This window comes from Phaethon aethereus, assembly GCF_964289735.1.
Source record: "Phaethon aethereus genome assembly, chromosome: 1".
NCBI classification, from domain to species: Eukaryota; Metazoa; Chordata; class Aves; order Phaethontiformes; family Phaethontidae; genus Phaethon; species Phaethon aethereus.
The window spans coordinates 33,227,551-33,242,526 of NC_138575.1; the positions used below are offsets into that span (position 1 = coordinate 33,227,551).

At 38.2% G+C, this 14,976-nt stretch overlaps 1 protein-coding gene across 1 annotated transcript in view; it reads left to right on the forward strand.

Moving 5' to 3' along the window:
* CNTN1 (contactin 1) overlaps positions 1-14,976 on the forward strand; it is a gene marked incomplete at its 3' end in the record, with an annotated part of 160,085 nt that overhangs the window by 111,453 nt on the left and 33,656 nt on the right. The window contains exons 15-17 of the mRNA XM_082012534.1: positions 3,876-4,034; positions 7,350-7,499; positions 10,907-10,977. Of these exons, the coding sequence (XP_081868660.1) occupies positions 3,876-4,034; positions 7,350-7,499; positions 10,907-10,977 (380 nt within the window). The remainder of the gene's footprint in view (positions 1-3,875; positions 4,035-7,349; positions 7,500-10,906; positions 10,978-14,976) is intronic.

Genomic DNA, 14,976 nt, shown 5'->3' on the forward strand with positions numbered 1-14,976 from the left:
ATGACCTGTACCTGGAGCCACACTGCTGGCATGCTCTGCCCCACGTTCCGGTTACACTATAGAGCTCTGTAGCAGCTGGAGTATAGCTTGTGCCTCGACTCTGAACTTCTGTCATCTGAGGATGTTGTGGACTTGAATATTTCTGTATTTAATTCTAGCTGGGTATTAACAGCCAGTGAAGTGTCATCTGGTTTGGATGAAATGTCAAAGCAAATACGCTAAGCAGCAAAACTGCAGCATAGATCTGCAAAGAAAAAGAGAAGGGACTGTTCATGTGCCTTAGTATTACATAAGCAATTCCTCTTAAAAATAAAAAGAGAGACAAGGTGCCTTATCAAGCTTCTGATTCTCCTTCCAACACAGTAATTATGGTTAGAATTGTTGCTCTGAGGTTATGTTGTGGAAGACATCAGCATTCATTTTATGCTTGACATTTGTGTTTTAATACGATGAACACAGCTCTGCTTAGTGCTGAGTAATTCTCGCTGCCCTTTTTGTCAGTGGAAGATTCAGCATCTTACAGGGCTGATGAAATACGACAAAGGTGACATTATAGCTTCGCTGCATTGGTAGGAAGAGGCAAAGTATGAAAACACAGAGCTAGGTTCCAGCGCGTCTCACCAATGAAGCAGTAAAGGATAGCCACTGCGGGCACATGAAGATATTTTTTCTGTCCACAAAACAATTTAACAGTGCATATGGATTGTCCCGTGTGATCTTGGAGTGTTAAAGTCGCTGTTGTGTTCAGGAGAATTGCAAGCGATATTGGCACACTGAAGACTGGCTCCTGAGTGCTCCAACAGGCCTTAATGGGCCTTGGACTTCTGAAGTCTGAGGATGTGCTTCAGATGGCTGAAGATGGGCTTCAGACCTATGCTGTAGGTAGCTTGTCTCCTGGATGGACCACTCGGGTATATGCAGTAGTTTGTCACCCGGATGCACTTGATCCACTGCTTGCAGTACCTCGGACTGCCATACCGGCACCTGGCCCTACCCGCTACATTCAGACCCGGCGGGACTGTGCCCCATTGTTGAAGGAACTGCCAACCCTGGGGTTACTCATGGGTCCTAGATCAGCTTTCCTGAGGGAGCAGCTGGTCCTTCGTGTTTCCTGACACACGCCATTTTCCGAAACTTTGATAGTGAGGTGAGAAGCGGCAAGAGAGATCTCCTAAAGAAAGAAGGAAAGGAAGATCTTGGGACTGATGAACCTTTCCATAACTTCCAGCTTGAGGGCTTCTGAAGTGAACAGTTTTGCAGGAGAATGGGTCTCTCAGGCCTTACCTACCTGAGTCCTTAGAGCTGGGCTAGCAAATATGCGTGTTACCAGGGTGGAAGTTGACTAACAACCTTCATCTTAAAAATCAGCTCTTAGCAACAACTTCTACTTTGTGCAACCTCTGTGAAAAGTAAGAGGCTGTTTCCACATGCAGTGATGTTTCTAGTCCTTACCTTGAAAGGGAGGTCCAAGAACACCTAGTTAGTAGGTTAGTTTTCAATGCCAAGATTTGAATTTTAATAGAAGTTTGTTATGAGCAATCCAGTAGTCAACTGACGTACATTTTTCCAAGGATACTAAATGGGAACTATTCTTGCGTCTTAGGAGAAGAAACAAGCAGGAATTTGATTGTCAAAGTCGTAGGCCATAGCCCAATAGACTGTGTAGAGTGGTCACTTTTATTTCTTTTTAAACAGTGGCATATATATTCTTTAAGTAACCAGTCTAAATTTGAATACTTTCGGAGTCGGGAATGGAATTGCTTGCTCGTTAGAAGGATAAATTAATTGCAATCAAGGAACAACAATATTCCTTTTGCTCAGATTTATGGAGAAAATAAAGAGCTCAATAGCTGAAGATACATTTGGCACATTGTGTGTGTAGATCTGATGTAGAAATCTCGTTCCATTCTTTTTGTTGAGTTGTTTTTGTTTTGATTTTCTGTGGTTTCTCTGTAAACACTGCAGAGAAATATATCCTGTTATTTCTTGTTCGTTTTTTTAATATGCTCTGGGACTTGTTCAGTCAGATTTTGGGATAATTACCTGAATCATGTTGGCATACTATTATATCTGAAAGTGGAATCAGAAAACACTTCTCAATAGTTCTAATGCATTGTCTGTGTTGTTACACAACGGTTAATATATATCACATAACTCTGTATCGTATAAAACAGGAAGCATAACAACAAAATCAGAACAGTCAATATGGAAAGAAAATATCTGTAGGCCAAGTTTGTAAATAGGTATTAAGCTTTGTGTTACGGAATTACTGTAAGATTGAGGTTTTGTAGCACAGCTTACTGAACATTGTGGTGTCTTTTACAGATGAAGATTCCTATACTCACATATGTATGTGCCTGCATTACTCTCTTCTTAGCTTTCTGGTCTATGAAAAAATCACCTGTGCCTGTTGATCTGCACATTTTAGCCTCTCTTCTGGGGACCAAGGCACAGCAACAATAAAAAAGTTACCCACACAAAGTAGAGGTGTGGGAGTAGTAGTAATTAGAAGAAAAATTTTTAAATGTAAAAAATGCTTTTAGAAAAATGCATTTTTTGTCTCTCATTACTGTTTGGAAATAAACCAGATGAGGTTGGGTGAAAAGGTGCAATACCATTTATTAGGTTTAGTGATACACCTGGAAAAAACAGGCAAGTTTTGGGAACAGAGGCCTATCTCTTCAGATCTGAAGTACAACTAACAAACTTAAAGCCAAATATGGATTGAGAAAAATTGCTGTTATTTTAACATAGCTCTTTTAAGTAGTTGGTTTGAGCAGAAGTAGTATTTAATACTTGAAAAATATAGAGATGAGACTGTGAACTAGTTTAGGACAAGCAGCTTCTACCTGTAATGATTTAGCTGGGTGTTGGGAGCATAGTAATATGCCATCAAGGCAACATCTGTATTTAGTTCATGACTTTTTGTATTCACTAGAGCTATGAATTTTGAAATTAAACTTTGCAAGTGTCTGTCTTCTGAAGAAAAAGAAAATACTCTTAAGAAATCGTTTTATAGGTCCTTGTTGATGATCAAGACTGAAACGGCAGATGTAGAATGACTGTTTTGTGCAAAATGACTTCCCTTTGACAGCTTAGTGCGTCTGTTCCTTTGTGGCGGTCTTTGTGGGGTTATTCTGGTGCACAGAGGTTGTTCGATTTCACCCATGTAGTTCACAAGACTGCTTTTAGTTCAGCGGGTGTAGTGGATTCCACGTTTTGGCATGGATTTTTGAAATTGTTGTGGGAAGGCTTTTGTTGAACTATGGAGAAATGTTGTCTAGTTCTGCTTTCACTCAAGTTACATTAGTCTGTAGGAAGTTTGAATCTGGTGATAGGGTTTACCACACTGGAGTAATATCAAAGCCAAGAGATATGTGAAGAGGTCTATAGAAATGTCTTTCAAAGTATGATTTTTCTCCAATGTAAGTTACAAGATTTTCCATATAAATTGCAGTCAGGGCCCATATGGCACAGCAGAAATGCAGATTAAAGTTGGGCCACCAATAAGGTCAGCATTAGGTGGAATTAAGGAAGGAAGATTTTGTTTATTTTTTCTGACTCTGAGTTCACTGTTACTTGAAAAAAAGAGCGGCAACAGTTTCAAAGTATCATTTTTTCACTTAAGAAAATTTCAATATTACTACTTGGGCAGGAGTCATGGAAGTTTCATTTGGTAGTTGTTAGATGCAAGAGCATTTATCCCTTGAATCACTGTAGAGTATTAAAACGTATATATACATTTTCAATCTGTTCTTAAGTAGAAAATGAGACTCGAGAGCCTTGTATCTGATAAATGCAAGTAGGAAAGTTAGTGAACTTTAAATTTTCAGAATATCTAATTAGTGAAATGAACTACCAATTTTTTTCCTCAGGTCCTCCAGGCCCTCCCGGAGGTATAAGAGTAGAAGAAATTAGAGACACTGCTGTAGCACTTACCTGGAGTCGTGGAACAGACAATCATAGCCCTATTTCTAAATACACTATCCAGTCAAAAACCTTTCTATCTGAAGAGTGGAAAGATGCCAAAACAGGTAAGAGTAATGCCAGAAGTAATAAAGTCAATCAGTTTTAAAGTGTTTGATTGTTAGAAAGCCCGGCTAATCAGAAAATAGTCACAATAAAAGGAAACCAGGGATGCTATTGATGTCTGCTGCAGGGTTTGGGAGCAGGTACTGCCCTGTCAGTGTGTTGTCAGCAGATTTGTTCTCAGCACTTGGAGGGCCTGAACTGAATATCAAGAAATACAGAAAAGAACAGGCCAGTGTTTTCACCTGTTTTTTTGCCTCTTTCGTTGTTGCTGGAAACATTCCCCATGCCCTAATAGAATCATAAAAATTTATGTACAGGTTAATTTGGGTGACAAACAGGTGTCTTCGCTTCTGTATTTGTTATGCAGAAAGTTGGTTAAAATTGTCTGCTTTTCCCTGGGAGCTGCCTATGTTCCAGTTGCGTTAAAACTGGCACCCCTGGAGAAAACATAGCTAAGGTTATCCTTCTAACCACTGGATGTCATCATTGTGCCACATAATTGCAGCTGAGGACGCACCTACCTGAACACAGGGCATACTAATGTATATTTCTTTGCAAGATTTAACATAAATGCATAAATTATGACAATATTTTTAAACTACTAGTATCTTTGAATGCTTTGTGAAGGATAGCATTGCCACAAGCTGTACAGAATTGTCCTATCAATATGATTCATTATGCCACCATAGTAGGTTATAACTTCAGTGCTTTCCTGTGGAATTAGGGCATCACATACGCAGCATTTCTAAATACCAAGACTATTAATAGTTTCAGCTATTGTCTTTCATTTAAGTTGTCCTTTGAAACTACAGAGATAGATGTCTAAGAAATAGACTTTGACATATTGACCTGAAAATCTCTGTTACATTTTTAGATTAAAAAGTTAAAAATACTGGGCCTACCGCTTTAATCATATTTCTGTTCTAGAATATGTAGTATATGTAGCTCTATTGTATATAATTACCTCTAACATCCAGCACTAGTATATGACTTATGTTAAGGTAGCTTGGAAAATAAAACTAGAAGTTTCCCCAGACCTCTCCTGTCTCTTATATCTTGTTTAATAGTTTCTGTAGAACAGATTTATTTGAACTTTAAAAAAATAATTGATGTAGGCATTAGAGCTATTCAAATAACTCATGATTTGCTTCAGTAACAATATACGCAGGAGGGACGATCCTTTTAGACCAGCCTCCGCTTTTTTCAGTATAAATTATGTTTTATTTCCAAATCAGGGTTTTTATTTTTAATGTTGAGGAAAAAAAGAAAAGGAATTGGGAAGAAACAAGGTTATATGAAGATACAGGAAGAATTTGTAAACCGGGGTGGCAGCTCTTACACTGCTTCCTTTTGTGCTGCATACTACTAGAACTAGAAACATGCGTAGGAGATACAAGTGTTGGATTCAGATCTTTGCTCTGTCTGGTTCAGATCAGACACTTGGACCCATCTGTCTCACTTCTCGAGAAGATTCCCTATTTGCAGTGTTACAGGCATGATGGGATGCACTTATCTGCATCTCTGAAGTTCTTCTGCTTCACAGAATTAATGAGATGATAGTCATTGAGACATGCGGTCAGACTTTGAGTCTTATCCTTGCAGCATGTTGAGTGGGGCAAGGAGGAATCTAGATCGTTGAATTCCTTTTTTAAGAAGCTAGCAGGAAAGATATAAATTATTCATTTCTGAAAAGTTGAAATGAACTATTCCGGTGTTTTCGAATTCATTGCTTTTTCATTTGAACCACACTGAGTAATTTTGATTAATAGATGATTCCCTCAAAAAACAGGGAAAATCCCCATACTAACCATCGCTGGCACCACTGCAAGCTTTTATTTAATTTCTGGGCTCCTCCCAGTTTGTCTTGATGTTCACTTTCATATAAAAGAAGCATGATGAACAGTCCAAACTGATCTCTCATTAATGTTTAGGCTATCATTTAATGCTGCTAATTTTCAATGTGGGGAACAAAAAAATATACTTTGACATTGCACTTTGGAAATAACTGTTGTTATTATTGTTACTACCATTATTCCCAAACCAAATCATTCATCTCAGGTTGCGTAATATCAAGTGTGTTTTATGAAAGAAAGAAATGTATTCTATTTCACAGTATGGAAATACATATGAATGGGTTGTGAAATAAGTTGTTTACATTTATGTTGCTCTTTCCAGTTAAGGGGATCAGGTTCTTACCATGTTGAGTACCCATAACTATTCTGGGAATTTGTGGCACAGTAAGATTAAATAAAGAGATTGAAAGTAGCCCAGGAAAAGGAATGCCAAATTTATATCATGGCTTGCATGCCATAGGAGGTTTGCAATGGCTCTACTGACTGGACAAAAAAATAATTTGAGTAAGCATGAGGGAGGGTAGTGGGCAGGTGGAAAGAAAATGGAAAGTGTTTTTCTTTCTCCTTCAGGGCCTCACTTTGGAATGAAAAATTTAGTGATCGTTAGGTAGAAGAAAGTTGTGTCACCATCCGATGCTTACACGTCTGTGCTTGGGCTTTTTGCAGCCTTTGCATTCATATTTTAATTCCAAATCAGCTGCCTTTCCAGTGCGGAATATCTCATTTCTCATCTGCCTCTGAACCCAAGACTAATTTGACAAACAACTCTTGGCCTACACAATAAAAGACAATCCTCTGTCTTTCTATAACTGCAGACAGCTATAGAAACAGCCCCTATTGTCTGTGAATTGTAGACAGAGTCATGAGTTACGCATTTTATTTATGGTAAAGCAGCTCATCCTTACGACGATAATAAGTCTTTTCACAGGAATTACAAGAACACTTACCCTTGTTGGATCAGAACTAGATAGCGAGTTGTAACACGCTCACTAATAAGGTGCACCAAAATACGACCACATTTTACAAACCACTCTTTATCAATTGATCGAACCATACATTTGCACATGTCTAGCCCTTGTCTATATCGTTAATTTTTATTTTACTGTTTTTTCATTCCGGATTTCTCATTACATTTGTCTGTAGGTAAAATGAAATTCTACAACTACAATATGTAATTAGTAAGGATCTCATAACTACATGTACTTCTTTTGCTAGCTCACACCCAGTTAAAACTTACAAGTCTATAAAGGTTTATCCAAGACAGTGTCATAGTTTCCAAATTCCCAGCCACTTCCGTGAGTGCTTCTTGTAAAATGTGGTGTTCCTAATGTACAACATCAAGTTTCCTTCAGTTAGCTATGTGTGGTTGCAGAATAGTTGTAGTTTTGCCGAAATCAACCACATTGTTGGCTGACCTTCTTGTAAAAATACTGTTTTCTAAAGCAATTTCTTGTATTTTTTCAGAACCATCAGATATTGAAGGAAATATGGAATCTGCTACAGTGATTGATTTAATTCCATGGATGGAATATGAGTTCCGGATAATAGCAACAAACACTCTGGGGACAGGAGAACCTAGTATGCCATCACAAAGAATTAGAACTGAAGGCGCTCGTACGTAAACAGAAAATGTCAAGCTTTTTTATGTGCTTCTTAATTTTCACACTTTTATTAATCAATTTTGTAATTTTGTTTTTTATTTTTAAAAAGCACTTTATAAGATGCAAGTCTAGAGAATGTATTTTCAGCCACCCACTACTATAGATTTTAGTAAGCAAATACCCGACTGTGTAAATGCGATAGCATCAAAGCAGACAGGAAAGAAACATCATGATACAAGTGGCAAATTTGCCTCCATTGCTGAAACAGAATCATACTGTACCTTTCAGAGATCCCCCACTGTATCTATCAGTCAGGCTGCGTGTGTATGAATGCATGAACATGCTTGGGACCAGGGTAAAGGACTTTTATGAAAAAACATGCATGTGTTTAAAAAGGAAAATGTCCACTTGCTGTTTGGTTTGTGTTCTGACTGAAGAATACATGACAGGATGTGTGCTATACTGGATAACACCATTTTTCTGTGATTGAAGGCTTAGTCCTCTGTCTTCTTATTCCACGTCAAGGATGTGACATTATCCAACACAACATACGCCCTTATCAGTCTAATAGCTCAGTGTTAAAATCTCATAGTATATTTAAGGATATCCTTTAGGCTCAGGCACATCCTTTTCAAAATTAATTCTCCAAAATGAGGAATTAGATGTTATTATTCAAGATAATACAATCTGGTTTGACTGTACAAAGGAGATAACAGCAGTGCTTTAGGAGGTAATGCATCACTGCAAAAAGACTGTATCCAACAAAGCCTGTATACCAGTATACCCTCCTTAATACATATTAGCACCCATGTGCAGCCTAGATATATTTACAGTTGCTGTCCCATAGCTTGAGATTTGAAACTAAGAATGCAAAACCAAAGTGTAAAAATTGATTTTTGCAATTACACCAGCTAGGTCATTGCTTTGATTAGATAGCATTTTCAAAATAAAATGTATTTGCATTGCAAATTTCAAAATATTTATTAAAAGAGATCCACATTTGGACCATGAAAAATGTTGTTGCTTAGGGAGAAAGGAAATACAGATTGGTTAAATTAATCTGGACAGAGAAGGAAAAGCTGCAGAACTTTAATACTAAAGTAAAAGGAAATTGCTGCTTATAAAACTGGCTATTAGCAACGTAGTTTTTATGACTCAACATCTGTATTTGAAGACCCAGGAATCTAAATAAGAAAACTACACATGCTTCTTGGAGTGCCTGATGCACAACAGACATTTTTGAAATGTCAGAAAAGAGACAGAAAGGGAGGGGAAATAATGCTTACAGGTGGAATAGTGGTAGTGTCCTGCAGTTTGCAGTGGTATTTGTTCACGATATTTGTTGTAGCCACCCAAAAAAATGGCATATCCTCCAGTTTTGTAGCAGGATGCAATGCTTTTGAAGAGGTAGTCTTGTTTAGTCTGTTGTCTGATTCCCCATGCACAGCACCTTTGTCATCCCTGGCAGAGTGTGAGACATTTTTGGTGAAACAAAGCAAAATCTTAATGTAGTCTTGCTAGGCATCAGTCAGCACTTCTTGCCATGCCAAAATACGGTATAAATCAGTAACACTTAGCAGATGAACTTCTATTCCCAAGTGCATTTTCTGCCAGAAGCTGCAATTTGTTATGAGCAGCAACAATAGGATACGAGTTGCACTGTCAACTTCCAGGGTACTACAGAACCAGTACTGCATGTGCATTTTCATGTAAATCTGAAGAAGATAAATATTTTCTTGCACAAACAACAACCCATATCCCCCACGTAGTTATTTTTAACATTTGTTCTGTTTTGAAGTCTCTCTTCTTGTAGATAACGGTAATTTCAGTAACTTTTATTAGCATGCTAGGAATGTCGCTCTGATTTTTTTTAATGAAATCTGCTTGCTTCATCAATAACACATTTCACGGCGATTTCTTGAAATTCAGTGGCTCAAAGTCTGCTTTTATGTATTTTAGCTTCTGGATACATTAGAGTAATTGTCCAAGTATAGCTGTCTGAATTAGTAACCTGGTCTTAATGGAGAGAGAAACCTGGGTTTAACGGTTGAGAGAATGAGGGAGAGTCTCTTGATAAGGGTGATTTGTGAGACAATAGACAATCTTTTTTCTCTTCTCTGGCAGCCTGAGTGTCTTCTTTGACTACTTAAGCATTCTGGCAAACCTCTGCTTCTAACTTAACACTGAAGTTATATGCTTATAATAGATAATGTGACTCCTGTGTATTTCAATAATAGCAAGGCCAAGTAATAAGTTCAAGCTTCCTCTTGATTTGTCATGATATGTATGTTTGGTCTCTTTCTCCACTAATTTGTTTTGTAGAAGGCCAGAAATAAATAAGGCAAACCATGCACTCAATGCTGATTTCAATCTCAAATTTCTGCTACATATTTTTATCCTTTCTGAAAACATTAATTCCTCTCTGCTTTGTGTTTCTTCTCAGCTGACCCTCAGAGAAGGCCTCAGCAAACATCTTAAATAGCACGAAAGCACTTAGGAACTGTCCCCTTACTGTCTTGTGACATTGACCGATTAGTGGAGAAAATGCCTGATCATATAAGAATTTTTGCACAAAGAACATGTTCATGCAGATAGGGCATGCAGCTAATGCATGACCACCTGGGGCATGTTTAATGTGCTATAGTTAGGCCAGCTTCACCCAAGTTTTCAGTGGTACTTTGTACCACTTTTGCAGTGCACTTAGTGCAAAGAGTCTTACAGAAAGGAGATTACAGGAATGATTTGTAATAGAGTCCTTGAGACTATCCCGCTTTACCACTCAGCTGTGCACTGATTATAGATCAACAGATTTTATTTCATTACGCAGAATATCAGTGTAAAATGCAATTAGTAAGTTCCTACGTGCGATGCCAGTTTCGCTTCCTGAACATCTCTACCCATTCTGAACATGCCGATCAAGAAGGTATCTAGAATAGGATTAGGATGCCAGTGCTTCAAATATATATATCCATGGGCTTAACCCTACACATTGCGAGTAAATCCATTGAAGTAGATGGAACCGATCACAGTCTGTTAAGGTAAATATATGTGCAAGTCCTGGGTGCTGGAGCCCTTGGCATACCAGTGTCTGAGGAAGCACAAGAACACTACACAGTCCTTCTCTGAAGACCTGTGAGGAGTGTTCCATTTCTGAATAGCCTGTTAAGTATTTGTAGAGGATATTGTTAAAAAGAAGAATGATTGCTAGCTATGGTTAGAACTGGCATGTTTCCTGCAGCAGTAGCTATGCATCAGTCTTGGCAAGACCGCAGACTCTCACAGCTATTACACACTACCATTATTTTAATTGTGTGTGCCACGTGTGCTCATTGGCCCGCTGGTAAAAAGAAAAGTAAATAGTGATATTTTTACTGACTGCATACTTTGTAGTCATTTTTCCTGTCTCTTCTATTTTTCTAGCTCCTAATGTGGCTCCCTCTGATGTCGGAGGAGGGGGTGGGAGCAATCGAGAGCTGACAATAACATGGATGGTAGGTATTGCACTGAGATCGCACAAAACCTACACTTCCTTGCATCTGATCTTGCTCCTCCTGAAACCCATGAATGGTTTGTCGCTGGCTCCTGTGAAAGCAGGATTTGTACACAGTGTATAGGTTTTCAGACAGGAATGAGGAAGACAATGTTTTAGATGTTTATGTATTATTGGACATTTCTAAAATGTGATCTAAAACATTCTCTGGGAGTATGTTTCAAAGAGATTGAAACATATACTGACTATGATAATGCATTTAAAAATTCTGCATATTGTATCTTTCTTCGAGGCTTTTTTTAAGTTACAATCTGAATAGCATGCAGATTTGCTTACTACAACTAAAAGTAAAACGTCTTAATTACAACTTTAATGTGCTGTGCACAGATTGACAGGCTTTATTAAAAAAAACCAGAAAATACATTGCCATTCTGTAAACCAGCCTGTCATAATTATTAACTGGAGTTCTAAGGAAATTCTTGTGTATTGACATTTCATAAATCTTATTTTATGCTAATGTGACTGGGAACACAAAACAATGTTGCCTTGTACCACAATTTAGCCATTCATTGATATCCATGTACTGATGATGTTGTTCCTTTCTTCCAAGCCATTATTTTTTCTTTAACAATTATGCCTTAAGTAAAATAACGAAAGGGAAAAGGGACAGAGATAAAATGTTAATCACAAAAACAATGGAATGAAAAGTTCAAAAAAATGCAGTGTTATGAAAAAAGCTTTTCAGTAAGCAAAGTCTTTTGAAAACGTTATTTGTCATGTACCATAGGTATTCAGTCCATGACATTTTGTCTTTTCAAAGCCTTGTGTATATAGCTATATACATAAGTGCTGTCTTCATTCTGGTATTGAAGCAATGTTTTTTAGAATTTACCTATACTGTCATGAAAAAAAAGAAAACAGGGAAGAAGGGAAAAGAGACAAGAAGATAGGAAGAAAACAAAACCCAGAATAAGATAGAATAAGGATTTATAAGCAGAGTTGTTGTGTAGGCAAAATTTGCATAGGAGAGAGAGTTGAAGTCTTCTGAAGGGTATTTGGGAAAGCTAGGGAGGAGAAATAAAGCAAAAAAAAGCCTATCTATCTGATTCATGTCAGAGCCTCTCAGTACAGCAAAAACAGAGTTACAGACGCATTACCTCTGGCAAAGAAAGATGATTAAATGTTATGCTTGAAAAAATTACCAAGTTTTTCTTGCTGTTGACCTCTCTTCACCTTCATAAAGCTGTGAGGCACATAAAGCACATTATGCCATTTGTGTCTTTTGGGGAATAGTTTGTTTCAGATGTAGCAGCTTATTTACCCCAATGAAGAGTGCTTTTTCTTCTAGGAAGTAATACAAAGATGTCATCATTCCAACAGCAACTTTGTCATTATTGTATAGGGATCCTTCTTACTCATGTACAAATTTTAATCCATGTGCATATTTCATTCTTTTTGTACTTAAGGTTGATCATACCTCTTTGGAGAAGTCCTCAAGTATGACACAGAAATAGTCAGCCATACGTTTGGGCTAACAGATTTGGGCTTTCCTCTTTTGTTTTGTTCTGTTTTTTTAATTCCGTTCAATATATTTATTCACACTTCCTAAATATTTTAGCAATGAATTTACCTTAAAAAAATTTTCTAAGTTTCTGAAAAAGGGAGACGCACACTTCTGTTAAAATATATTGGAAAGGTTATTTCTTAGTTAGGAAGTAGATGTGTCCAAATTGGTTTGATTCTGATCTTTACTTATTTTTGAAAAACAAAAGTCAAATAAGAACACATGCATTGGACAGTTGCAGAAGACCTAGGGTTTTTTTTATTTCTTCACAAGTGCTGTCTTATAAAAACTTCAACAAACTACAGAGTTACTTCTTCCATTGCATGTAAAGACCCATACTCGTGGCATTTTGAGTACAGTGAAAACTTGGCTGTGACTAAACTAAAAAAGAAAATTATAACAATAGTGACTAATGCAAGCTCTGAAGTACAATATCATTTCAGTCTTTCCTATACACCCAAGTAGATTTATATTCCAATTATTTCACTTACCTAATGTCATGCTTTTTACATCTGTTCTGTAATGAGTAGCTTGTTTAGTCAGACAAATTAAGCATGGCTTCAAATATTTACTTCCCAAGAACCTTCCGTACTATGTCTAGCACTGTTTTTGAAAGAGGCATTAGATTTACGGAGCCTGTCTGACAGACAACAATATATCTATCTGTAAGGCTAAGTTAAAGGTGTATATTGATGCCCCCAAATGTGCTGACATTTGTATACGCTACTCAAAATAGTCCTTAATTAAAAAGAGAAGAAAAAAATGTATGGCAGGTTCACATGTTGCTGCCAACCCCCTTTCAGTTTTTGCTATGATTCATAAGCCCAGGTTGAATGAGACAGCCAGAGATGCAATCAAAGCTCCTTTAAGTCTTGTTTTGAAAGAACTGAGAAAGAGAGCTAGGAGTGACATGCCCATTCTTCCTCATTTTTCCCCATTTGTCTTTCCCTCTTCCATTCTGTTTTTCAAAGTTTTTAGTGGATACTACAAACTGTTCTGCTACTTGTACCTACTTATTGTGTGCAGCCGTTGGAGGGCAAGCTGCTTTCAACATTTTATTTAAGACCTTCCAGAATATAATTTTTAAGTGCCAATCATGGCTTTCTGAAGTTTTCTTTGGCTGAAAATCGTTCTGAGACTAGGGCCACATCGAGGCTGCTTACTTTGGCATATGAGAGGGGATTCTGGTTTATTTTAATCAGCTACATGCAATGATGGATTCAGAAGACAAGCTATCGAAGGTGACCCAGTCTGTGAATTCTTTTATTTTATGAATTTAAAGGCTGTCTATGACTCTAAACTTGTACATGAAGGTACATTAGCTGTTCTGGGAAACGACGTATCCAATTTTCACCTGATCTCCAATCATACCTGCGGTAGAAAACAAGCTAAGACATGAGCTATACCTCATCCAATAGGTACACTCGGAATACGCCTGACACACAAAAAATGAAGCACATAAAATAGATTATCTAGGTTTTGGGTTTTTTTCATAGCTGATTTGTAGTTGAAGTCTTCACTGGGTGCCTTGTGGTTACCATCACAACTAGAGACCAAATATCCATCTCCTTTTTTGCATGAGGGCTTTCTTGAATTGTATCTCTTGGCAGTCATCTTAATTACCAATTATACTTAAGTCATTCACGTGTTCTCAGAAGTCCTGTTGTAGGTAAATGGGTATCTTTCCACAGTCTAAAGCTCCATTGGGCCTGGCTGAACAGGGAGGTTTCACTGGGACTCGGGGAAAAAAAGGAGAGTTTATCACCTTTGGAAGAAGGGGGCAAGTAACTCAAGAAGAGTACAAGGATCTCGTTAGGTCATGCAGAGAGAAAATTAGACAGGCAAAAGCCCAGCTAGAACTCACTCTGGCCACAGTCGTAAGGGATAACAAAAAATGTTTTTCAAATATATTAACAACAAAAAGAGAGCCAAGGAGAATCTCCATCCCTTATTGGATGTGAGGGGGAACATTGTCACCAAGGGTGAGGAAAAGGCCTAGGTACTTAATGCCTTCTTTGCCTCAGTCTTTAATAGCCAGTCCAGGTATCCACAGGGTATTCAGCCCCCTGAACTGGAAGACGGGGATGGAGAGAACAATAACCCGCCCATAATCCAGCAGGAAGCAGTTATCTGTTAAGCCACCAGGACACCCACAAGTCTGTGGGGCCTGATGGGATCCACCCGAGAGTACTGAGAGAGCTGGCGGAGGAGCTTGCCAAGCCACTCTCCAACATTTATCAGCAGTCCTGGTTAACAGGGGAGGTCCCAGAAGACTGGAGGCTTGCCAATGTGACACCCATCTACAAGAAAGGCCAGAAGGAGGATCCTGGGAACTACAGGCCTGTCAGCCTGACCTCTCTACCGGGGAAGATGATGGAGCGGTTCATCCTGAGAGTGCTCCCAGGGCATGTGCAGGACAACCAAGGGATCAGGCCC